Source organism: Asterias rubens, chromosome 10 (genome assembly GCF_902459465.1).
Source record: "Asterias rubens chromosome 10, eAstRub1.3, whole genome shotgun sequence".
Lineage (NCBI taxonomy): Eukaryota > Metazoa > Echinodermata > Asteroidea > Forcipulatida > Asteriidae > Asterias > Asterias rubens.
Window position 1 is genome coordinate 10,829,592 of NC_047071.1, and position 27,193 is coordinate 10,856,784.

General features: G+C 37.3%; 1 protein-coding gene across 1 annotated transcript; it reads left to right on the forward strand.

Annotated features, from left to right (window-relative positions):
- The first annotated feature begins 16,258 nt into the window (after positions 1-16,258).
- LOC117295668 (gamma-aminobutyric acid type B receptor subunit 2-like) lies at positions 16,259-26,783 on the forward strand. The gene is made up of 11 exons (XM_033778379.1): positions 16,259-16,432; positions 16,893-17,123; positions 19,378-19,441; positions 19,920-20,009; positions 20,554-20,710; positions 21,362-21,494; positions 22,536-22,643; positions 23,471-23,596; positions 24,313-24,458; positions 25,325-25,517; positions 26,622-26,783. Exons 1-11 carry the CDS (start codon positions 16,259-16,261, stop codon positions 26,781-26,783), a joined length of 1,584 nt encoding a protein of 527 aa, XP_033634270.1.
- Positions 26,784-27,193: the final 410 nt, after the last annotated feature.

Below are 27,193 nucleotides of genomic sequence, written 5' to 3' on the forward strand. Positions count from 1 at the left end.
CAGGCAGGGCAGTTTCCACTTAGTCAAAGTTTTTGATGGCGGCAGTGGCTATGAGGAAACATCCAGCCTCTCCACGCCAGCGATCCAGAGATTGGTTCTTTTAGAGCAATTAAAGTACACAACAAATTTATAAGTAACATTTGTAGTTGGATCATTAGGCCAAGGGAAAAATAACCCTTTAATACTGACGCGATACCGAGTCATATATGCAACACTGTTGTTTAAGTAAAATCTCAAGCTCCTCATGCAGTAGCTTGTAAAAATACAAGTAATTGCTACAGTATGTTAGTAAAATGTCGTTTTTATTTATATGTCTATAAGTGAAAGGTAATCCAGCGAGCAAAATGTTCATGCCTGATCTTTTACTTTTCAGTCTTCTTGCTAATGCTGGACCTTTAACTTGATAAGTATTTGATAGTTTTTATTTATCCGGCCCAATAACATTAAAACGTGTGGCCTTTGCTCGAAGATTTGTATCATACATGGCACTTAAATTACATTTCTTAACAACAATGTTCCTCATGATCACATTGTTTCTTAAGTAGCACATAAGGTCACTGGAAATTTGAGGGCGAAGTGTCCCTTTCATCCATCTAGAGTTCCCCACAATAATATGTCAAAGAAATGGTATTCAGATCACTTAAGAAATTTCGTGTAGTTTCCACTTTGAATAAAAAAATCACTTAATTTTGAATGTGCGGGTCTTTAATGTTTCCAGCGCTAAAAGGAGGCACACGGAAACATAATATCCAATGCCATTTCTGTCTAAAATTTTATATTTGATGAGTAATAAATAATATAATTTCGCGTTTGTAGTTTATCACTCAGTGAGCGTTTTATTCATTTTTGTTTTGGCATCGATGCAATGCAAAATTTGTTATCAGTTTGCCACTATTCTCTCGTGACCAAGACGGCCGATCGATCTCGACAGGTTAGTCAGTCTATGTATATGGTGAATTACATAAAGTTCTTACACTGTCAGCAACTTTTTTTGTTAGCAAAACCAATTATGTAATGTTTCTTAAAGGCAGTGGACACTATTGGTAATTACTCAAAATAATTATTAGCATAAAACCTCACTTGGTAACGAGTAATGGGGAGAGGTTGATGGTATAAAACATTGTGAGAAACGGCTCCCTCTGAAGTGACGTACTTTTCGAGAAAGAAGTAATTTTCCACGAATTTGATTTCGAGACCTCAAGTTTAGAATATGAGGTCTCGAAATCAAGCATCTGAAACCACACAACTTCGTGTGACTAGGTTTTTTTCTTTCTCATTCATATCTCGCAACTTCGACGATCAATTGAGCTCAAATGTTCACAGGTTTTCTATTTTATGCATATGTTTAGATACACTAATATAAGTGAGAAGACTGGTTTTTGACAATTACCAATAGTGTCCACTGTCTTTGAGAAATACTACCATGTGATTTTTTCTTTAATTTAAAAATATAACATGCTACACGGTTACATATTTAGCATTTCCAAGTTTTCCGTTAAAACAATACTAACGATTATAACCTTTATTTGCGTCGTTGAAGTCTTTGCAAAATAGAAAAGCAATCGTTTGAGGGGTACATCTTGTTCACTTCGAAACATTAAACTTGTTGTCTGAATGAAAAGTGTTTTCCTACTGAAGATTCAGAGTAAATGAGTCATAATACCTATAAAGGGTCATAAACTATGTCAATTTGGTCTCTCAAGGTGTCTGGGGAAAGACCTTGTCTGGAGATAGAAGATTGACTACTACCTGCAAGTAGATTACAATTTAAGCGGCGAGCACAAGGTCTAAGCAAGAGCAAGGTCTCCTTGTTAATCCATATTTCTTAAGTTTAATAATAATTGCGTTCCTCTATTAAACTTTTGTGCCACCATTTCATGAAAATTTCATGTCTTCGTAGTCTTCGTAGATATGCTCATCGAATGATGTCTCCATTTAAAATAGGTTGGGAAGATCTCATAATGAGTTTAAAAACACCTTCAAACCGACCGCGTGTTTAAATTTTTAGAAATCAGACATGCATGGATCGGCTTTAGAGAGAATTAACAACTTGTACCAGCCCCCAACCCCGACCTCTCCCAACCATACATGACTGTTTACTTGAACATACACATTTTTGTAAATTGTAAACCTACAATAACGAGATTAAAGAGACAGCTAAAACGTTTGTTCTAAGATCTGTTAACGATTGGATAGTGACATGGTCTTTTTGTCGATTTCCGGCTCATCTCGAATCAGTGACTGATTCGTCACACATACTTTCTGTATGTCGATGTTTTTATCAAAAACGGGAAAAAAAATTGTTTAAAATTAGTTAGTATACACTTGAGAAGAATATTTAAGAATATAACATTTATTGGCTCTATGACCAGGGCACTAGCGAAAGCGATGGTAAGGTTATTTTAAACATCACAATCTAATTCTGAGGTCTCGAAATAAAATTCCTTGAAAGTGACTTCTTTCTCGAAAACTATACGTCACTTCAGAGGGAACCCCTTCTCACAATGTGTTATACTACCAACCGCTCCCCATTACTCGTAGCCATGTAAGGTTTTATGCTGATAATTATTTTGAGTTATTGCCAATAGTGTCCATACTGCTTTTAATTGTTTTTTTTTTCGGGCGTAGTAGTTTCCGAGAGATACCCTATCTAATTGTGATGTGTAAGCCGAATGTGTTTCACAAACGAACCGTGTCATCTCAAGAAAGCTACGGTATTTATAGATGATTAGAAACGTATTGCTGCTATTACTGCGTTTTGTTTGTTCCGACTGTGTTTCTTTTTTTTTCTTCTTAAATTTTTCCATATTTCCTCTTCTTGCTTTTAAGACACTGGACACTAGTGCTAATTGTTAAAGACCAGTCTTCTCATTTTGGTGTATCTCGACATATGCATGTAAAAACAAACCGGTGAACATTTAAGCTCGATTGGTCGTCGATGTTGCGAGATAACACCGTTAACATACGAACTTGTGTGCTTTGAGATGCTTGATTTCGAGACCTCAAAATCTAATTCTAACGTCTCGAAATCAAATTCGTGGAAAATTACTTCTTTCTCAAAAACTATACGTCACCTCAGAGGGGGCCGTTTCTCACAATGCTTTATACTCTCAACATCTCCCCATAACTCGTAACCAAGTAAAGTTGTATGCCCATAATTGTTTTGAGTAATTACCAATAGTGTCCACTGCCTGTATTGTTTTTTTTTTTCTTTTTTCTTTTTCTCCTATTTCCTCTTCTTCCTTTAAAGTCACAGGACACTATTGGTAATTGTCAAAACCCAGTGTTCTCATTCGGTGTATCTCAACATTATGCATAAAGTAACAAACCTGTGAAAATTTGAGCTCAATTGGTCGTTGAAGTTGCGAGATATGAAAGAAAAAACACCCTTGTCACACGAATTTGTGTGCTTTCAGATGCTTGTATCCGAGACCTCAAAATCAAGGTCTAAGGTCTCGAAACAAAATTCGTGGAAAATTACTTCTTTCTCAAAAGCAACTTTACTTCAGAATCTTTACTTATCTTTACTTATACAATCAACCTCCCCGAAATAACTCGTAACCAAGTAATGTTTTATGCCCATAATTGTTTTGAGTAATTACCAAATGTGTCCACTGCCTTTAATGGGGTTCTTCGGGCGTAGTAGTTTCCGAGAGATACCCTTGAGCTGACTATGTCCAGGGAATCCACATTACAATGGAATTCTTTCTTCTTAGCACCGCCGTCTCTGTTTGCAGCGACATTGTTATAATCCATCACGGTTTTTTTTATATTAACCTCGTCTTAAACAATTACCACAACCTTCTCATTGGTGAGTTAAAATTAAGTTAACCTTGATCAGTTTATGAAAGCTGTTTAAGTTGAAAATGATGCTTAACAATTGTCTGCTAAGCAGAAACTAGCAGGATATCAGCCTCAAAGTGTACACGCGACATAGTTGTTTTAGGTGGTATTCTTTTTCATTTCTAGTAGCATTATTTTGTTGTGCACACAGCTACTTTATTGTGCTTAAAGGCAGTGGACCCGATTGGTAATTACCCAAAATAATTGTTAGCATAAAACCTGACTTGGTAACGAGTAATGGGGAGAGGTTGATGGTATAAAACATTGTGAGAAACGGCTTCCTCTGAAGTAATGTAGTTTTCGAGAAAGAAAAAAATGTCCCACCAATTTGATTTCGAGACCTCAGAATAAGATTTTGAAGTGAGAATACTGGTCTTTGACAATATTACCAGCAGTGTGTGTGTCTTTAAGCAGCTCCATGATTGTTGTCCTGCTTGGGCAAAATTCAAAGCCAATGATGAGTTCAATATAATAGTGTGTTTACATTTCTCTTGGGTATAATGTACAATAAATATAGTAACGCACTGAACTGGTTAATTTTACAAACTCTTCTCTGTCTTTGAGTTTTAAGCTTCTCCGAGTCTTCCTTCAGATCCCTTAAGTGAAATTGACTAAAGTCCCTGAAGTGGGCTTGTTATTTCCGGATGAACTTGTTTGTTCTTAAAAAAAGATGGTTCGATTTAATTCGGCTTAGAAGTCTCAAGTTCACCCTGTTGTCACCACTGGCCTTGTCGTGCTTCGCATAACTACGAGTATTCAGGTTTCTTGAAGGTACAGACTGACATGAACTGATAGTTAGAACCTTAGGTGGAAACAAATATAGATGCACTATAAGCATCTTCCGGGAAATTAACTTATTTCACTTTTTAGTCAATAATTGTCTAGAGGGGCGTGGGTAAAAAGATTAAAATAAAAGTAGATTGAAAAACGAGAAAAGACACAAATTAAATGGCACAAGAAATAAAATAAAATAAAATAGAGCATTGTGACTGTGCACCTAATCACCGAAGATCTATTTTTCTTCTTTTGTTGGTCTCATATCTTTCAGACTCAATCTAATTTTCAAACCAGAGCATTTGCTCATTTTCATTTTGCGGATACAGAGTTATACAAATAAGAATAACTATTCTAGAAGCAAACGTCAAGATTCCCATTCCACGGCTCCGCTTACCGTCGATTCTGGGCTTAAGATCACAATTCCCTGCCACGGTGCAAGCGCCTAATTTACTCACATAGCCCTGTAAGCGTAGAATGCCGTTAATAACATTGAGTACGCACGCGCAGAAGCCAAACTTCCCCGCTAACCCGTGAAAAACGCTTGCCGTAAGCACATAATTCACTGCTTCCGTAAGTGCCGATTCTTTGCTAACGGTAAGCAGAGCCGTGGAATTGGGCCAAGATCTGTCGAAGTCCTGAGCTACGCAGCACGATAGTCTACAGTTATTAACTCAACACCTCTCACTATACTCTGAAGTATTTGGTGTCCGTTTGTGCGCGATAAACGACACAAAATCTCAATAAAATGTTGGTGCAAATGTTGGGAGCGCTCGTGGTATTATTAACCGGGCACGGGATCTGTCTGGACACCAACGATACGTACAAGACACCGCTGTACATAGGCGGGTTGGTACCGATGGGGGCTCGTTGGCGTACCTTTCACGGGGTACAGGTCGGTGCTCAGCTCGCTGTCGAAGACATCAATAGCCGGGACGATGTATTGCCGGACTATGAGCTGATAGTGGAGTGGAGGGATTCACGGGTAAGAGTTTTGTCAAGTTGTTTTAAATGCCGATTAATGTTTTTAGCTTTTCGTTGTGAAATTGCATCACAGTTACATCATCACTTGTCCTAACCACTTAAACTGGCTCAATTCATGCGTGTTAAGAAGATTCGGGGAATGTGCCTTCACTTTTCTTTAACCTTTGATTTGAATCTCATTAGAAAGCAGATGTTCAAAAAAAATATCCCTTTACAAAATTGGTCGCATTTTGTGTTATTGATATATATATAGAAGTCGGGAATGGTTATTTCCAGGTAGAAAGAATATTAAATAATTTGAAGATACATTCTCAGAAACGTTTCTCGATGCAATTTTATTATTGATATATTTTTTCATAAACCACATTAAAGGCAGTGGACACTATTGGTAATTACTCAAAACAATTATTATTAGCATAAAACCTCACTTGGTAATGAGTTATTGGGAGAGGTCGATAGTACAAAACATTGTGAGAAACGGTTCCCTCTGAAGTGACGTAGTTTTCAAGAAAGAAGACGAATTTGATATCGAGAGCTCATGTTTAGAATTTGAGGTATCTAAATCAAGCACCTGAAAGCACACAACTTCGTGTGACAAGGGTGTTTTTTTCTTTCATTAAAATCTCGCAACTTCGACAACCAATATTGAGCTCAAATTTTCACAGGTTTGTTATTTTATGCATATGTTGAGATACACCAAGTGAGAAAACTGGTCTTTGTCAATTACTAATAGTGTCCATTGTCTTTGAAATGATTCTTAAAATGCTTTACACTACATGGAAAGCTGCTCTGCTTCTAACAAGAAGAAATCCCTCTCAAGTCAACTTTACATATTATGAGTAATTTTCGTTTCACCGATCAACCCATGTGAATATTTTAACCAGGCTCAGTGATGTACCCGTGTTTTGAGCTACAATTGAGTCCGGGCTAGTTTGGGGTACATTTAGGTAAGGTATAATGCATGAGCTACATTTAGGTCTGGGCTATATTAAAGCTTGAGTTAAATTTAGGTCCGGGCTTTAATGAGGTGTAAGACTTGCATTACACTCCAGTCTTTTGCGTTTACATTACTACACTTTGTTTACATGTATAGCAGCAGATAATTTTGGGCTACGTAAAGGTACAATGTGTGAGCTACATTTAGGTCTTAGGCTAAACGTTGAAGTACAATCTCGGGGCTACATTGATGGTGAAATTTCGATTGAAGACCCTTTCCCCGTATTACAACAGGGTGATTTACCGCTGACGTTGGATATACTTTATGAATTTCTCAACAAAAGACCAGCCAAAGTAGCAATATTCGGACCAGCGCTGTCTCCAGTACTAGCAGTCGTAGGCCGGGTCACTGGACGACGAAATATTGTACAGGTAAGCTGTCAAGATTTTGGTCATCACTCCGACTAACGTTTTGCACAAATTTGTTTCAACTTTCAAACATTTTTTAAAGACAGTGACTGGATGTCATGAAACATGACAAATATTTTCTTTCCGCTAATTTTGAGGCAAAGCGGACTAAACAATAGTTTCAAAGCTAACAAAATAATGGAAAAAAATGTTTCAACATTTTTTATTTTCCAATTCAACGGGTATTTTTTAGGGGGAAAGGCTAAAACGGAGTGCGAGGAGCAGAACACTCTTTTCATTGCATTCGAGTACGTCGACACGTCGACATACGATGCACTAGCATGAGTTTTATATGTGAAGAGAACCTTAGCCTGTGTGGTAAGAGTTGAGCTTTTTAATGGTACTGTCCCGGGTTCGGTTCCCTCTGCTACCAGTATTTTTTTTCTTTTTGCAATGCATTATATAAGTAGTGTTTAAAATCACCTCCTAACACCAACGGGCACTGTGGCGACACAGTGCACTGGATCGTTCGCTTGGATCGTGGATTGGGGTCCGTCATGTCTCTCCCCAAATTAGGGTAGGATGATTATCCCGGGTCGGAAAGTAAAGGAGGGGCCGGGACTAGCCATCCCTAAAGGGTTCTAATGGGTGATCACCACGCTGGTTTCGATCAGACTTTGAGTCCCCTGAATGCCTGGTCTTCACTCTAACTAACTTTCTGCCAAAATTTGTTTTAACTTTATAACACTTTTTAAAAACATTAACTGTGAATTGATTAAATGTATTTTTTCCGCTTATATTTAGGCAAAGCGGACCTAACACTTTCAAGGCTGAAACGAATGAAAATAAATGTTCAAAAATTGTTGCTGAATTGTTTCTTCCCATATAATTGGGCTAAAATTAGATAGTGGCAAGGGGGTAAGCTTTGCATTTTGGAAGAAATGTTGCTAAAATCAGATAAAATTGCAAGGGGTAGACCTTGTATTTTTGATGAAACTGGGCAAAAATCAGATAAAATTGCAAAGGGGTAAGCCTAGAATTTTTTATTAAATTGGGCTGAAAGCAGATAAACTCGCAATGGGTTAGCCTTGCATTTTTTCTTATTAAGTTTGACGGAGATCAGATAAAATCGCAAGGGGTAAGCCTTGCATTTTTGATGAAATTAGGCTGAAATCAGATAAAAATTTAATCTGATTTTAGCCCAGTTTAATCAAACTGCAAGGCTTACCCCTTGTGATTTTATCCCAATTTCATGACAGCTGCAAGGCTTCGATTTTAGCTAAATTTTATCAAAAATGCAAGGCTTACCCCTTGCAATCTGATTTCAGCACAATTTCATCAAAAATGCCAGGCTTATCACTTGCGATTTTATCTGATTTCAGCCCAATTTCGTCAAAAATGCAAGGCTTACGGCTTCTGATGTTTTCTTATTTGAGCCCAATTTCATAAAAAATGCAAGGCTCAACCCCTTGCGATTTTATCGGATTTTAGCCCAATTTCGTCAAAAATGCAAGGCTTACACCTTGCGTTTTTTTTCTGATTTCAGCACAATTTCATCAAAAATGCCAGGCTTATCACTTATCACTTGCGATTTTATCTGATTTCAGCCCAATTTCGTCAAAAATGCAAGGCTTACCCCTTGCGTTTTTTTCCGATTTCAGCACAATTTCATCAAAAATGCCAGGCTTATCACGTGCGATTTTATCTGATTTGAGCCCAATTTCATCAAAAATGCAAGGCTCTACCCCTTGCGATTTTGTCGGATTTTAGCCCAATTTCAAATCTGCAAGGCTTAGGCCTACCACTTGCGATTTTAGCCCAATTTCATCACAAATGCAAGGCTTACCCCTTCCGATTTTATCTGATTTTAGCCTAATTTCATAAAAATTGCAAGGCTTACTTGCGATTTTATCTTTTTTTCCAGCTCAATTTCATCCAAAATGCAAAGCTTACCCCTTGCAATTTTGTCTGATTTTAGCCCAATTTCACAAAAAATGCAAGTCTTTACCATTGCGATTTTAGCCTTATTTCATCCAAAATGCAAGGCTTAAATCTTGCAATTTTAACTGATTTTAGCCCAGTGTTATTACAATTGCAAGGCTTACCCCTTGAGATTTAACTTTTTTTTTGCTCAATTTCATCCAACATGCAAGGCTTACCCCTTGCAATTTTGTCTGATTTCAGCCCAATTTCATCAAAAATGCAAGACTTATCCATTGCGATTTTATCTGATTTTAGCCCAATTTCATCACAAATGCAAGGCTTACCCCTTGCGATTTTATCTGATTTCAGCACGATTTCATCAAAAATGCAAGACCTACCCCTTGCGATTTTATCTGATTTCAGCTCAATTTCGTCAAAAATGCAAGGCTTACGGCTTCTGATTTTTTCTGATTTGAGCCCAATTTCATCAAAAATGCAAGGCTTATCCATTGCGATTTTATCTGATTTTAGCCCAATTTCATCATAAATGCAAGGCTTACCCCTTGCGATTTTATCTGATTTCAGCCCAATTTCATCAAAATTGCAAGACTTACCCCTTGCGATTTTATCTGATTTCAGCCCAATTTCTTCAAAAATGCAAAGCTTACCCCTTGCGATTTTATCTGATTTGAGCCCAATTTCATCAAAAATGCAAAGCTTACCCATTGCGATTTTATCTGATTTCAGCCCAATTTCACTAAAAATGCAAGGCTTACCCATTGCGATTTTATCTGATTTCAGCACAATTTTTGCAAAGCTTACCCATTGCGATTTTATCTGAATTCAGCCTTATTTCATAAACAATTCAAGGCTTACCACTTGCAATTTTACCTGATTTCAGCCCAACAGATTTGAGCCATATTTCATTAAAAATGCGAGAATTACCCCTTGCGAGTTTATCTGATTTCAGCCCAATTTTATTAAAAATGAAAGGCTTACCCCTTACAATTTTAACTGATTTAAGCCCAAATTCATCAAAAATGCGAGGCTTACCCCTTGCAAGTTTATCTGATTTTAGCAAAACTTCATCAAAAATGCAAGGCTTACCCCTTGAGATTTTTTCTAATTAAATTTAGCCCAATTTCTTAACAAACGCAAGGCTTACCCCGTGCAATTTTAAAACACTTATTTTCAATTGTATCAGCTTTGAAATCGCGATTGCGATTTTATCTGATTTGAGCCCAATTTCATCAAAAATGCAAGGCTTACCCACTGCGACTTTATCTGATTTCAGCCTAATTTCATCAAAAATGCAGGGCTTACCCATTGCGACTTTATCTGATTTCAGCCTAATTTCATCAAAAATGCAAGGCTTACCCATTGCGACTTTATCTGATTTCAGCCCAGTTTCATCAAAAATGCAAGACTTACCCCTTGCGATTTTATCTGATTTTAGCCCAATTTCATCAAAAATGCGAGGCTTACCCCTTGCGATTTTATCTGATTTTAGCAAAACTTCATCAAAAATGCAAGGCTCACCCCTTGAGATTTTTTCTAATTAAATTTAGCACAATTTCCTAACAAACGCAAGGCTTACCCCTGGCAATTTATCTAACTCTAGCCCCATTTTACGGAGAGGAATAATTCAGCAACAATTTTAAAACACTTATTTTCAATTGTATCAGCTTTGAAATCGTTATGTCCGCTTTTCCTAAAAGTAAGCGGGAAAAATATATTACAACAATACGTAGTCAATGTCTTTTAAAAGTGTTATAAAGTTAAAACAAATTTGTGCAGAAAGTTAGTTAGAGTGACGACCAGGCATTCAGGGGACTCAAAGTCTGATCGAAACCAGCGTGGTGATCACCCATTAGAACCCTTAAGGGATGGCTAGTCCCGGCCCCTCCTTTACTTTCCGACCCGGAATAATCATCCTACCCTAATTTGGGGAGAGACATGACGGACCCCAATCACTTACTGGTGCTAGCAGTAAAAGTCATGTCCCTTTGGTACGGGGCGGGATTCGAACCGGGTCTCCCAGCTCTGGAACGCACGCAAGCGAACGATCCAGTGCACTGTGTCGCCACAGTGCCCGTTGGTGTGAGGAGGTGATTTTAAGCACTACTTAAATAATGCAGTGCTATGACAACTTAGTAAAAGAAAAAAAATGGTAGCAAAGGGATTCGAACCCGGGACAGTAGCATAGAAAGCCCACCTCTTACCGCACAGGCTACGGTTCTCTTCATGTAACCTGGTGCATAGATAATTCATTGTGATGCATCGGTTTCGGTCTTTATTTGCAACGAAATACCTTTTGTTCTTGAGTTGCTGGTTACGTGTGTCAATATGTTCTTGATGCACTGTTCTTATTCCCTTTCGCGGAAGGGCACTGTCTACAAACCTTCGAGTACTTCATTACGTCTTTTATTCTAACGGATGAAGAAAGGACCGATCCGACGCATACACATTGCATTATCTCTAGTAATTCGTTAAGGGAACCTAGCCTATACTGTTATAGGTATAGGCTTTAATGGTTCTGACCCCGGTTCGAATCCCACTGTTATCAATTTTTTTTTTTTTTTTTTTTTTTTACCAAAATGTGTACGTTGCTGTTTTCAAAGCCCACAATGTTTATACATTAACAGCTCCCCGTTGCTCGTTAATACCAAGTCAGTGTTTTAGTTTTATTTGTTTTGAGTAATTACCAAACGCGTACCTTCCCTTTAATAGACACCTTGCAATTACTGTACATCATTGCGTGCAGTGAAAATAAATCAATGTTTTAAAGACAACGGACACTAATTGGTAATTGTCCAAGTCTTCCCATAGTTAGTGTATCTTATCGTAAAAAATATGAACAAAATAACAAAATTGTGAAATTTGAACTCAATTGGTCGACGAAGTTGCGAGATAATAATGGAAGAAAAAACAACCTTGTCACACGAAGTTGTGTGTTTTCAGGTGCTTCATTTCGGGACCTCAAAGTCAAATTCTGAGGTCTCGAAATCAAATTCGTGGAAAATTACTTCTTTCTCGAAAACTACGTTACTTCAGAGGGAGCCGTTTCTCACAATGTTTTATACACCTCTCCCCATTACTCGTTACCAATTAAGGTTTTATGTCAATAGTTATTTTGAGTAATTACCAATAGTGTCCATTGCCTTTCAGCGGCATTTTTTTTTTTTTTTTTTACTGACACTGATGCAACGTAAGACTTCATTGTTCTCCGACCCATCGTCGATAATAGGCACTATATAATTTAACTTATCGAGTGAAATTGCCTTGGAAAATAATCTTCATCAAAGGCCACCTTTTAATATTCTTGTCTTACAAGTCTGTTTCCCTGATGTACCTTATGGGATTATTGATGTTTTATGCTTGAACTTCCGATTTCAGTTGTTATCGCTCAAGGAGAAACAAGCAACTCCTTGGGGGTCTCAAGGGAAGCGTCAACTTGACCTTGTGTGATCTGATAACTTTAGCCTTTCAAGCTCAGATTATACTTCTTTCTTTGCTCATTGAGGTGTTTTAACCATTTCTAAGGCAAAGAAAGCGCACAACTGCATGAGTTGCAAAATAGCAAATGAGTATTCTTATAAAACAAAGGAACAAAACCAATAAAACGTCGGTAATTTTAGAAGTATACAAAGATACAAATCTTTGAAGACGAGGAAGTAAGACGAGCAATGGTGATGTGTTAAATAAAATAACAATATCGTCAAATTGCAAAACTAATGCACATCAGAGGCAACATTAGAGAGCGGTGTCGTGGGTTGGCTGGAGCCCCCCGCCCCCGACTCCCCCTCCCCCCTTCCCACAAAAAAAGAGGGGGGAATCAAACTAACAAATAAACCAATGACGCCCAAACGGTCGAAGAAAATAAAACACAAATGAATGCTTGGATGCATTAAATGGAACATTAGAGAATTGGTAAGAACAAAATCATAAAGATCACAGATTTAGATAAAACTTGCACGGTCTAATGATGATGATATTAGAAAACATCCCTTGAAATTAGTTTTAATCTGAAATGTCATATTTGTTGAGAAAGAAATAATATAATATTGCGTTTGGAGTTTATCGCTCAGTGAGCGTTTTATTCCATTTTTGTTTTTGCATCGATGTCATTAAAAAATTGTGTAATCATTTCTCCACTATTGTCTTGCGATCGCTCTCAAACTACATGTTTGTCAGTTTATGAATGTAGTGGTGGGTTACATAAAGTGCTTACACTGCCAGCAAATGCTTTATTAGCAAAAACAATAAAGTAATATTCCTTTAATAAATCATATTGTAATAAATACATAATTTTCGTTTATAATTTGATTTACCAATAAATAATGTTTTGAAATTAAAGTTAGCTCCTGTTGGATCAAGCCCCATATTTGCCGACGAAGCGAAGTACCCGACTACCTTCCGTATTGTGACGTCAGCTGAGGCCTTTGGTTCTGCGCAGGCTCAGTTTGTCAATCAGTTTGACTGGTCTAAGATTGCTACACTGCATGAAGATGGAGAGCCACACAAAGGGGTAAAGTATAGAGTAGCAATGAGAAAAAAAGTCAGTTGATATTGAATATAAGTTTTCTTGGAAATGTGCAATAATGATTTTTGAAACGAATTGTTTTTCTTCAGCCTGTACTTACATTAATCAGTAGCATACCAAGGGCACCATATCATAAGCTTACATAGTTTGACCTCAATAACTATTTTTTATTTTAATTTTTTTCTACAAGGTCTTCGTTCTATACCCTGGATTTATTTTGTATTTCCCATGTTTTTTTTTTTTGTTTTTTTTTGTTTTTTAAACGGATCCCCATAATAAATGCTATTTGTTTTGATCATTTTGTCTAATGTTATATTCTTGATATATTTGTATGTACAGTCACACGCGATTGGCCCTTTTGCCACTACACGACCACAAATCCTTCCACGCTCCCTCCAACGGCAATTGTTTAAATGATACTTCATTGTTTTCTTTTGCCTCCCATTCCGGAAAAGGGGAACTAACATTTAATTTTTCTTTCTTGAGATTCTAAAAAAGCTAGACCGGGAAACCAATGGCAAATAATTTTTCAATATTCATCTCAAAGGAAAATGTTCTGTGCTTTTGACTGATGACTTTGAGGTCTTTATACCATTCCGGAGAAAAAAAAATTATATTTTTGATTGTTTTCTTTTAAGAGATTATTAAAAAGCTGAACCAGGAGGTCAGTGGCGGATATAATTTCAATAACCATCCCCAAGGATAATGTTTTGTTCTTTTAGCTGATGACTTTGAGGTAAGCCCTTTTAACCAATCCGGAATAAGAATCAGTTTTGATCATTTCCCCTTTTTTTTAGATTATTAAAAAGCTTAACCAGGAGGGCAGTGGCGAATAATTTGTCAATAATCATCTCCAAGGATACTGATGACTCTGAGATCTACGATTCCTGAATAAGAATGATATTTGATTGTTTCCTGCTTTCTTTTAGATTATTAAAAAGCTGAATGAGGAGGCACTGGCGAATAATTTTTCAATAATCATCTCAGAAAGTTTTGTCACTGACCCTGGTGGGGCTTTGAAACGAATCAAGGTATATATGCTAAACAATAATGACATGAATAATGCTCACAAATAATGCCCTGAAGTTTCAAAATCTTCCATCTGAATTGGGGTTAAATAAACTAATATATACATTGTGAAATAGTGCAAATTTGTTGTGGAGATGATCTCTTTACATACTCATTATATGTACACTTAATAAACACAGTTTGCGTGTCATTCACATTTCATTGATTTTTTTTAAAATAATGTGTGAACAAAGCAACATTTTTCTTTGTAAACTTTTAGGGGAGGAAGTGGTATCGAAAAAGTTTCAAATGTTTATAGCTGTAACCCAGACCGGCCATTGACGTTGTTCTCATAAAGGTAGAACCTTAAAGGCAGTGGACACTATTGGTATTATTGCTCAAAATAATGATCAGCATAAAACCTCAATTGGTAACGAGTAATTGGGAGAGGTTGATAGTATAAAACAATGTGAGAAACGGCTCCCTCTGAAGTGACGTAGTTTTCGAGAAAGAAGTAATTTTCCACAAAATTTGATTTCGAGACTGACCTCAAGTTTAGAATGTGAGGTCTCAAAATCAAGCATTTGAAAGCACACAACTTCGTGTGACAAGGGTGTTTTTTTTTTCTTTTCTTTCATAGTTATCTCGCAACTCCGACGACCAGTCGAGCTCAATTCCACAGTCTTGTATGCATTATAATGAGATACATCAAGTAAGAAGACTGGTCTTTGACAATTACCAATAGTGTCCAGTGTATTTAAAGTGTATGGGTCAAAGTTTGCTGTATGTAACCAATGGTGCTGGTATTAAAACTAAAATACATTTGCGATATAATTATATCCGAATTTACTCACACCCTTTTGAGCTTTTTTGACATCCCTCAAAAGACTTGATATATACTGTTTGTTTTTCTTCTTTAAGGACAAAGATGCGAGAATTATCGTATCAAGCTTCGTTGGAGCCAGAGTTCACAAAATATTTTGCAACGTGAGTACATGTAAACAAATTATGAGATCAACTTTACGGCGGGTTGTGTCCCAAGAAGGGGTCGACAAATATTGGAGCTCTTTAAGCCATTATACACTTTCGGACCAGAAAAATAAATAAAAGTTCACAGATTTACAAATAACGTACAGGGTTTACAGAAGGTAATGGTAAAAGACTCCTCCTTTGATCTCCGATGACCGATTGAGCCTAAATTTTCACAGGTTTGTTATTTTATATATAAGTTGTGATGCACGAAGTGTGGGCCTTTGGACAAAACTGTTTACCGAAAGTGTCCAATGGTTTTAATTACAAAAGGCGTGCATTGCAAGATTGTAGTTTACACAATGGTGTCATTTTGTATCCGAGTTGTATGGGGTGTGTGTGTGTGTGTGTGAGAGTATGACAGCCAAGAAACGATGCATTGTTTAAATAATGTGATATGCCTTCGGTTCTTTAATATACGGAACTCCTAAGGGGACAGGTAATATTAAACAGTATTTCGATAGTCTGTACAGAATTTGCAAACAATACAGGTCCATACATCATGTGGGGGTTTTCTTAATCAAATCAAATTTTGAAAACAACAACAAACAAAAGCAACCACCGAAAAAGTGACACAAAGAAAGACAAGACAATAAGATGTATACAATAATTTACCCTGTCTTTAAGAAACAAAAACAAATAGTTATGTTTCACTCAGAGTGTGATTTCTTAAAATGTATATCCATTCATTTTACAATTCAAAAAAGCGTGCATGGTTATTTTACAAACAAATGGTCTCAATGTATTTGATATTTAATCATTCATTTGAAGTTATATTGTTGCATTTCAACACAGGCATTTGATTTGGGCATGTACGGACCGAACTACGTGTGGATATTGACTGGGTACGTTTCGAGCTCTTGGCAGTCAAGTCCAGAAGGTGTTCATTGCTCCTCCGAGGAACTCCGAATTGCCAGCGAGGGTTATTTCAAGGTTGGGTTCATCATGTATGGCCTCAGTCAAGATGTCGGTCGATGTGGAAAGGTAGAAGTTATTGTAAACTTTGAAACACTTAGTAATAGTTTTAAACATGTTTACTAAACTGAAATGCATAAATTGCATTAAGTGTAAGACACCTTTGGTTTTAAGAACGGCCGCTCGATTGTTTAAAACCAAAATAGGGGCCTAACTGTAGACGTAGTAAGTTAAAGTTTTCTTTCAATATGTGGTAATTTTTGTTTATATTTTGCCGGGAAAAAATTAAATAGTAATAGCCTCTTCACAGTCAGATAGTTATACGGGTATAACCCACTGGTAGAGCAGAATATAATTATTACCTTTTCAACTGTTTTAAATTCATATTTGAAGTGTGCGTTCGGCCATGAACCTATACACACATACATCTTACTTTCAGGGAGTTGCAATGAACAATCGCAAGGGGAAAATGTGTCTGACACCTTTAAGAAATTGAATATTTGTTTTGGTTTTGTTTCCACTGTCACAGACACCAGAAGAATTTCGTCAGGAAATTTCTCCATTGGTAGGATACAACATAACCGTAGACGACCAAAGCTTTGGCGCTCTTGGCTATGACGGTATGTGGGCATTGGCTTTAGCAATGCATGGAGCCCAAGACGTCTTGCTCAACGGTTTGGATTCATACCCGTACGGCGATATCGACTACGCCAGAACAGTCACCAATCAGCTTCGGAGCCTAGACTTTGATGGAATGTCTGTAAGGATTAAAGGACCAATGGTAGAACTTGAAACGCTAGGTGGCAGCAGACTTATCAAGTACATTTCCATTGTTTACGTAGTTTTGAGCAAAACAGAGAACAATTGGTTTAGGTAGTAAGTCTGCTGCCACCAAGCGTCCGAAAGGCCCCCTTGAATAATCACTTAAAGCGGATATTTGTACTGCTGACGTCACAGTTTGTTACCACTTTTAAGGAAGAATGAGAGACTATTGTGTCTTTGCCCAACTGTCGTAAATGCAGTACCCAGTTGTATAGCTGAATCAATAAGGTGAACAAACCGTGACGTCATTAGTAATAAACGTATTAATGAGGAGACAACCATTGTGGCAATTATTCAACGGAGCAAATGTTGTACACTTTTTCACGGTTTTAAGGAATCAAAGACACACTTTAACGGACGCCAAGGTTTCAAGGAAAAAATCTAGATCTAGGAATCTGCGTAATAGTCCATTTTAAACAAGGAAAGTTACAGGCAACCTGTTCCAAAAACATTAACGTTGGAATGTTCAAGATATCTTTCTTTTATAGAGATCGTAATAATCTCTCATTATGCTATCCGAAAGGTTTCCGCATGCACTGCAGTTGGTTGTCTCTTAAAGACTCTGGACACTATTGGTAATTATCAAAGACCACTCTTCTCACTTGGTGTATCTCAACATGCATAAAATAACAAACCTGTGAAAATTTGAGCTCGATTAGTCGTCGGAGTTGCGAGATAACTATGAAAGAAAAAACACCCTTGTCACACGAAATTGTTTGCTTTCAGATGCTTGATTTCGAGACCTCAAATTTTAAACTTGAGGTCTCGAAATCAAATTCGTGGAAAGTTACTACGTCACTTCATAGGGAGCTGTTTCTCACAATGTGTTATACTATATCAACCTCTCCCCATTACTCGTAATCAAGATAGGTTTTATGATAATAGTTATTTTGAGTAATTACCAAGAGTGTCCACTGCCTTTAAAGTTACCTGGAAGTGATATTTTTTCAAAATAAAGCTTTTTTCACTAATATATGTGTTTTGATGAGTGGAATATGAATAAACAGTTAACTAAGTTTTAAAAAAATCAGTTCTTATGTTATTTACAAATTTAAGAGTAGACCCCGACCCGAGAGGGCGCTGTTCGCGACGTCAATCGAGGCAGACTTTGCCTGTAATGCGTAGAGTAAACACAATTGCAAAGTACATGTACGGACCAAGTCGTGAGTTTGTACGTTTTTTTTTGTTTTTTTTCCGGCAATGCCGACCAGGTGTATTGCTGCTGAATGCAGGAAAACACTTTCTGAAATGTACCAACTCACGACTTGGACGTACTTGTACTTTGCACGTGTGTTTAACATACGCATTGCAGGCAAAGTCTGCCTCGATTGACGTCACAAAAGGGGTAGGCGGAGTCAGCCCCAAAACAACTTTATGTATTTTTTAAACATAAATCGTGACAAACAATTACTAAAAAAATTGTTATATTGTTCGTAAGCATATACTCTTAAGTTTGAAAAAAAAAATCTATTTCCAGGTGACTTAAAGGAACATGTTAAAAATGTCTCGTGTGACAATGCACCCACGGATTAATACAAATAATATTGTTTTCAATTCATTTTCCCCCGGAGCTCTATCAGCTCAAAGGGACAGTGTGCGGAGTCTCACTAATGATAATAACAATGCATTTATGGATGTAAAGTATTAGACAACATGTCTTATTGTTTTTGAAGACATTGGACACTATCGGTAATATAGTCTTCACAGTTAGTGTATCTCAACGAATGCATAAAATAACAACCTGTGAAAATTTGAGCTCAATCGGTCCTCGAAGTTGCGAGATATAATGAAAGAAAAAACACCGTTGTCACATGAAGTTGAGTGCTTTCATATGCTTGATTTCGAGACCTCAAATTCTAAACCTGAGGTCTTGGAATCAAATTCGTGGAAAATTAGTACTTCTTTCTCGAAAACTACATTTCTTCAGAGGGAGCCGTTTCTCACAATGTTTTATACTATCAACCTCTCCCAATTTCTCGTTACCCAAAAATATGTTATGCTAATAATTATGTTGAGTATTTACCAATAGTGTCCACTGCATTTAAGTTTAATGGGATAGTTTGGTGTCTGTATTGGTTACTCAGTGAGGTATTTACTTATTATTATAATTTTATTAGTTTTGTATGAATGGTGTTATTGCATTTTTTTAATTTTTTTTTACCAATAAAATTACTTGTTTTCATGCTATCAAGGGTCCTGTGCGGTTTGCAAACGGTCGTGATCGACTTGGTAAGCAACGTCTACTGCAAAACATTGGTGAGTGCCAAGATAAAAAAAATAAAAAACACGAACATTCAACGAATTATGTTGGGATAAAATAACAAAATGAAGTATAGTATGCATAAAATAAAAAATCTGTGAAAATTTGTATTCAGTTGCACAAGTATGCTTTCAGATGCCCAAAAAGGGCGGCAGACCTAGCCCTGAAATCTTTTAATGTTAATTGAGTAAGAAACTAGCACATGTTTCTAAAAAAACTACGTTACTTTAGAAGAAAATGTTATACCATCAACAGCTCTCAACTTCTCGCTACCAAGTTTAATTCTCCAATGCTTTTGTGATAAGAACAAATACCTTTATTTCAAATAAATAATTACAGTTATTGCGTTAAAACGGACACTAAATGTTTTGTTGTAAAAAAAACAACTTCTACTTTGTATTTTTTTTGTGTGTTTCTTATTTTATCCTCGATCGTTGTCGCTGTTTGCGGTGTTTTCATCTTCTTTTCTTAAAGGTGGCAAAGATGTTCCAATTGGAACATATGAAAGCATCGCAGACAAGCTGGTGCTGTCGGTTCCTGTAGACAAGCTGTGGTATGACAATGGTGAGTTAAATTTTTTGTCAAAAAATAATCTAGGGTTAGCAAAACCGGAACATAAAGGATTGTGCTGAATATCATTACTGATTGGTTCTGCACGTTTTACAGCCACGTTTCGGTTTTCAATGTAATTTAATCAGGAGAAAAACCGTTTTATTTTTTTTTTAGTCAGTTATTTGCTTCGCTGATCCAAACGTCCCATAAAAAAAGTTGTTAGTTTTAAAACATTTTAAACCAAAATGGTTTTTTTAATCGATTTGTTTTTTTGCCATGGGGTTTCCTCGGAAATTATTTTATCGAAACAAAAATTACTGAAAGGGTTTGGATATTAGTTTAGCATGTACAACATCTTTGCCATTTGATTTTCACTTTTCTTGACGAATAATGATGCTGAAACTTCTATGGGTAAATTATATGACGTACATATGCATTCACAGTGAGTAGGGATTTATGTCATGGCCAAAAACTTGATCTGCAAAATGGTGTCAAACACTCCAAAAGTATACGTAGGTTGTACTTATTTTGATGTTTTACAATGTTTGATTTATAGGAGGAAAACCGCCGCCTGACTCCGATATAACACTGACAGTGTCGTTTTTACAAGCCACGCCCATTGGAATCCTGGTTGGCATATCAATTCTGGCTTCACTAGGATTGCTTCTTGACTTTGCGTTCATCGGATTTAACATTATCAAGCGCAAACACAAGTCAGTAAATATTTTGTTTAATTTAAAGACTCTGGACACTAATGGTTATTGTCAAAGACCAGTCTTTTCACTTGTTGTAGCTCAACATGTGCATAAAATAACCAACCTGTGAAAATTTGAGCTCATTGGGCCGTCGAAGTTGCGAGATAACTATAAAGGAAAAAACACCCTTGTCACTCGAGGTCGTGTGCTTTCAGATGCTTGATTTTCGGAATCAAATTCATGGAAAATTACTTCTTTCTCGAAAACTACGTCACTTCAGAGGGAGCCGTTTCTCACAATGTGTTATACTATCAAACTCTCCACAACTCGTTTACCAATAGTGTCCACTGTCATTAAAACAAATAACTTTTAAAAAAATCCACAATGCTGCATTTTTAAATGTGTTTAATAAAGAAAATACTCGACTGCTAAATTTTTCGTTAAAACTCTTAAACGTTACGGATCATCCTCTTGATTTGGGTTCGACCCTTGTTCAATGTTAAAAAGACCCGGAACACAATGAGCAATATAAACGTAAGCCCGATCCGGTTCTGGTTAAAGCTCGTCCATTATGGATCTGGTCCCCGGAACCAGGAATTTTTGATAAATTTTTACCCGGAGTTTGTTCTATTTTGCTTGTCTTTCCTCATTATTATTTTTTTTCTTCAGGCAAATCAAGATGTCAAGCCCAAGGGTGAACAATATAATTGCTATGGGTTTCATGTTAGCATATCTGTGTGTGGTACTTATTGGTATCGACAGGTCAATGGTCGGTGAAGGCGCCCTGCTTCATGTCTGTAGGGTACGTGGAATTGAGAATGAAATCGGAACCTGCAAGGTTTTGGAAAAAAAAAATAATAATAACAAATGTTACACAAACTCATACAGCGCATATGAACATCATTAACAACAAAACATAGTTATGTATAGGTATTTCAGTCTAATCATACACCAAGGAATATGAAAACATTCAGGCTATGCATGTTGGTTACTATGTGCTAATGAAAACAAAACTCAGTGTTTGGATGAAAACAAAAATCAAGATGACCACACCGTGATCAAGGTCTATAAGAACTTCATCACGGTGTGGTCATCTTGATTTTACTCCATTTCAACCCATTGCAACCAAACTGAGGCTGGACGAAATAATAGTCTGGTGCAATGCGCAATGAATGTTAGCGTTCATTACTGTTATTGGAAACATGGAACATGATCAAGATGGTGACAGCGTGATCAAGGTCTATTGTGGTAAAAGAATTGGGTCAGTTCTTAAAATCAGTTCCATAATTATTGGATTCGGTGACTCAATTAATAGGGAGGTTTAGCTTCACGTTATGCGAGCAAACACTTAAACGTGAACGTCAAAAAATGGTGCTGTTTCTAAGTGACGTCACCTCTTTGGACTTATCGCATGCTCACATATTACGTTTGCACGTACGTATCTGACGTGTAAAATGGTAACTTCGAGTACTTCAATTAAATCAACGTGCACCTAAACCTGCCTAATATAGTCAGCAAATAAACAAATTCAGCAAATACAAAACACTCTTGTTATACCCGAACTGCAAAGCTATCAGATTTGCAATAAGGTCAAAAAGCAACAGACCTGTATCGGCAGCCATCTTGGATATCTCCCATTTATATCAATGTTTAATACCAAACCGAGGCTGGAGGAACAAAAGAGTCCGGTTCCCATTTGCAAAAATGATTTAAAGCATCCTTTATTAGTATTAGATACAAGGAACATGACCAAGACGGAGGCAAAATGAAAGGTCTATACACCCAAGGATTAAAGTAGCAACTAACTTGTTGAGATATTGTTGTTTGTATGTGTTCTGCATAGATGCGTTCGTGGCTCTTTGTTATTGCGTTTACCCTATCATTTGGAGGAATGTTCACCAAGATGTGGCGGATATATAGCATTGTCATCGCTAACAAGACTAAGAGAAAGGTAGCATTGAAAGTTTCTTTGTGTTTTTCATTGCCACTATCCTTGCTCTATATATGATTTACGGCATAAATATGAATCAATCTACATTCTTGATATCAAAAATTTAATCATGGTTAATTGATGTACGTCCCCCCCCCCCCCCCAACCCCCTCTGCATTCTTATTTCCTGGGATGCTCCTAAATAACTTCTGTATTCGTGGTACCTACTTTCAAGGGTAAGCTATTTTCGCGGTCAATGAACTTATGGATGCGATCCATTATAATGTTATGTTCATAAATTACCCAGACTTAAATTATTAAGACGCGAAGTTATTAACGTTCACAAAGTCAACAGCTAATCTGTGTGTTTTTTCTGCTTTCTGATGTAACAACATTAAAAAGAGACACCGTGGAAGGGATTGCAATTTTCTCTGAATCACCCATGTTTTGTTTTTTGTTTAACCACCTACGGCAAAACTAGCACCAAAAAACAGAACGAAAAACATACAAAGACAATAACTGTTTAGTTTTAGATTTTGGAAGAAAATTGGGGAAACCCACACAATAATATAGATTGGGACTAAAAACAAATCCACACGCAATGGTCCAGTCTCAGATGGATTCGAACCGGGGTCCACGTGGGGGAAGGCAGGGAAAGACACCACTGAGATGCCTGCATATTCATAATGGAAACTTTGGAACGCTAGATGGCAGCAGACTTTACAGTAAGTCTCCATTTTTTACGTTTAGTTCTGAGCACGCGCACATCGAGAACAATGGAATTTACCTGGTCATTCTCCTGCCACCGAGCGTCCCATTATTGACATGTTTTCTTTCTTTTTTTGTAGGTGATAAAGGACCGTTATCTTTTCGGTATCATTGCTGTGCTGTTATTGGTGGATTTCGCAATACTCCTGCCTTGGCAGATCATTGATCCTATACACATTGAAGAAATACAAGTTCCAATTCCTCAGGTAAAGGTTTTTCTCCTTATGTAAAGTTCTTATCAATAAGACTAAGTTCATGCTCCGTGGTTAGTGTCCCTGGTCCTTGGGTAAAGCTCATGTTCTTTGATAAGGTTCCTGTGTTCCTCGGGTAAAGTTCCTGTTTCTAACTAAGGAAACTCCTGGGGACAGCCATTTTGAAAAAAAAAAAACATCGATAACAACAATACACTTTTCTTACTTTTCTTAATTTCCTGGCCTTTGTTTAAGTTACCGTTATATGTGTCTAGTTCATTGGGTAATGTCACTGGTTCTTGGGTAAAAAGTTCATGTTCCTTGGTTCAAGTTCATGTTTATCAGGTTAAGTTCATGTTCCTCGGGTAAAGTTCCTGCAGCCGATTTCAAGAAAAGCTCTTAAAATTAATTTTAAGTTAGGAAGAGTTTGGTAAAATCGACGGCTGCTATGCTCATCAAGTAAAGTTTGTGTTCCTTTGGTAAATGTCCTGTTCCTTGAGTTAAGTTCCCGGTCCTCGGTAAAGTTCGTTTATTTTGTTACTAACTGAGGAAACTCCCGGCTGCAGCCATTTTGAAGAAAACAATATCGATAACAACAACTATTCTTATCTTTCTTAAATTTCCTGTCCTTTGTTTTACCTTTTAATGACTCTAATAGTTCATATCATCGTTGGATATCAACAACTCAAATTTTGTATTTAAATTTTGTTTTATTCTCCCTACTTAATCAGACCGCAGAAGACATAGCGAATCACGAGCAACACCAGTTAGTTTACGTCAACTGTACGTCCAATAATAACACCATATGGATCTTGATCTTACTGATATACAAGGCGTTTGTCGTCGTGTTTGGCGCATTCCTTGCATGGTCTACACGGTAAAAAGAACAATTATGCATGCTGGGGCAGAAGTCATGGACAGTAGAATTCCCAAGTACAAAATTTGAAATTGACAAGTAGTTGAACTACACAGTTTTTTGGGAATCTAACTGCTCACGGATTTGTACCATGTTAACGATAACTATACCTGAATTAAAGCCATTGGACACTTTCGGTAAACGATATTGTCCAAAGGCCCACACTTCGTGTATCACAACCTGTATATAAAATAACAAACCTGTGACAAATTTAGGCTCAATTGGTCATCGTAGTCGGGAGAAGGGGGAAAATAACGGGAAAACTTCCGCGCGTTTCGCCGTGTCATGGCATGTGTTTAAAATGAATCCGTAATTCGTGATATCGAGAATTTATAATTGTTTTAATGTTTTCTCAAAAAGTAAAGCATTTCATGGAACAATATTTCAAGAGAAGTCTTCCACTATTACCTTCTGTAAACCCTGTAAGTTATTTGTAAATCTGTGAACTTTTATATGTTTTTCTGTTCCGAAAGTGTATAATGGCTATAAAGAGCTATGATGTGTAAACTCCAAACACTTTAGGTTGTTTAGAACTGACCAGCATCGACTCCGTGTTCCCCAGGGGCCTATGATTGGTCAGGCAGAGTGACTTGTTAACTTGGATTCTGTGTCAGATATACACAGTTTCGGCTCAGTTTGACGCAAATTATGAGTCGAACTAAAATTGGTCAGGGCGTATTGGGAGTGTTAAAGGCCCCACAACTTTTGTTTCTCGCAAATTAAACTGGAAACCTCTGAACATGAGTTTTGCATGTACAAACTAGAATTATACTGCAAACAAAAATGTTGGAAGGGACAAACAATTTTGGTATCTTTATTTCATTCAGAAATATCAACGTTCCTGGTCTGAATGACAGTTATTACGTAGGTCTGTCAATCTACAACACCGTCATCTGCTGTGTCGTTGCTGTGCCGTTATCGTTTCTTGCGGTGTCCTCCATCGGCGTGACCTTTGCCCTCGTTTCCGGTTTCCTGCTTTTCTGCATAACAGCTTCAGTCTGTATGTTGTTCTTTCCAAAGGTAAACACGTGTAAAAAGCGTTAGAATTTGTTGACACAAAAACAGCTGTATACCGTATGGCTATGCAACATAATTACCGGGCAAACAGTTAGGACATTTAATTGAAGTCAAGCTACACAAGTTGCTAGTTTTGTTTCGTGGTGTGAACACGAATGTATTATGATATCAGAACGCCCTCTTTTATATTAACCTCCTTCAGGCTATGTTGATTTCCCTTATGGGGAGACAGAATTTACGGGATATTCATTCTGTCCCCCTGAGATGTTGTCCTCTTAAACGGTTATCTGTACGTTTTTACAACTTTCATTTGATACTCCTCTTTGGAATCCTTGTCCTTCATAGACTTGACTCATGTCCCAATCCCGTGCCATCTGCCATCCCCAGTAAACTACTGTTTTGTGATGCTCTGCATTCCCAAACCTGTTCCATTATCGGGACCACATTTTGACGGCGATCGAGCCCGCACTGTACTGTTTGATAGTTAAGTTGGCGTGATATACTGACCTCTCACACGAGAATGGGACCATGCTTGAATCAAGTCTACATTTCATGGCTCAGTTAACCGCTGAATTCTGAGCTTATGATCACGATTCCCCGCTTACGTGCAAGCACCGAATTTCTGCGCTAGCCTTGTAAGCGTATAAAGCCTAGTAATAGGAGTACATGTACACAGCACGCGCAAAAGCCAAATTAATTCGCCGCTAACCCGCGAAATACGCCTCTCTTAATATTAATGCATGATGTACGTTACAATGCTAACCCAAAACGAGGCAATGGGCGTTGCCACTGCAAGTGATGGGGGACTTGGGCCCATAGCCTCATTTTGGGTGAGAATAATGACGTCATGCATAAATATTAAGAGAGGCGTATACGCTTGCCGTAAGCACAAGATTCCCTGCTTCCGTAAGCCCCGATGTTGTGTTTACGGTAAGCGGAGCCATGGAAGTGTGCCCTACTTTGTCACTATCCCGTGCGGGACATAATTTACAGGGAAAATATTTCACTAGACGGTATTGCGTCCGTGTTCGTTTTCAGAATTTCAGTAGGTTTTCATTTGATTATGTTTGAAAAACAAACGTTTCCCTTTTTTCTCCCTTTCTACAGATAATTGCTGTTTATCGCAAGAATGACGTCACTTGTAGCACTGTTACGGGAATGATTGGTACCACGGCTACAACGGTCCCTGCTTCTGCGGATAAACAGTATGGTTTGCCGTCAACCAGCGCAAACCATGAACTCAAAAGTGTGTCAGAGAATCTAAATTAGAAGATGTTGACGACAAAAAGTGAGAGAAAAAAATGTACAAAGAATTCACCGAAACGCAGACTTAAACTTGGACTTAGTCCCTTTGGCTGCAGCAACCATACATTATTCTTTTAAAATCTAAAAACTTTCGGGTAGAAGAAAGCCAAAAAATTTTGAGTTAAAGGGTCTATTTGCACTTTTTGTAGGACAAAAAAACACAATGTCTACAGATTTACACCAAACTTACACAGTTTGAAGATAATTATAGTAGAAAGCATCCCTGAAAATATTACGTGCTGAGGTGCTGTAATTTTGAGAAATGAGTAAAAATATGTCATGGAAATAATGTTCGTCTCAGTAATCATGAGACGAAAATTATTTCATTATGTAAAAACGTATTTTCATGACATTGTTTTACTCATTTCTCTACA

What these genes read in the sequence shown, in the direction of transcription:
- LOC117295668 (XM_033778379.1), top strand. Translation starts at nt 16,259, where the DNA reads ATGTACGGACCGAACTACGTGTGGATATTGACTGGGTACGTTTCGAGC. An exon ending in CAAGCTGTGGTATGACAATG is followed by an intron (nt 20,010 to 20,553) that starts GTGAGTTAAATT and finishes TTTGATTTATAG; the next exon opens with GAGGAAAACCGCCGCCTGAC. An exon ending in CTAACAAGACTAAGAGAAAG is followed by an intron (nt 22,644 to 23,470) that starts GTAGCATTGAAA and finishes CTTTTTTTGTAG; the next exon opens with GTGATAAAGGACCGTTATCT.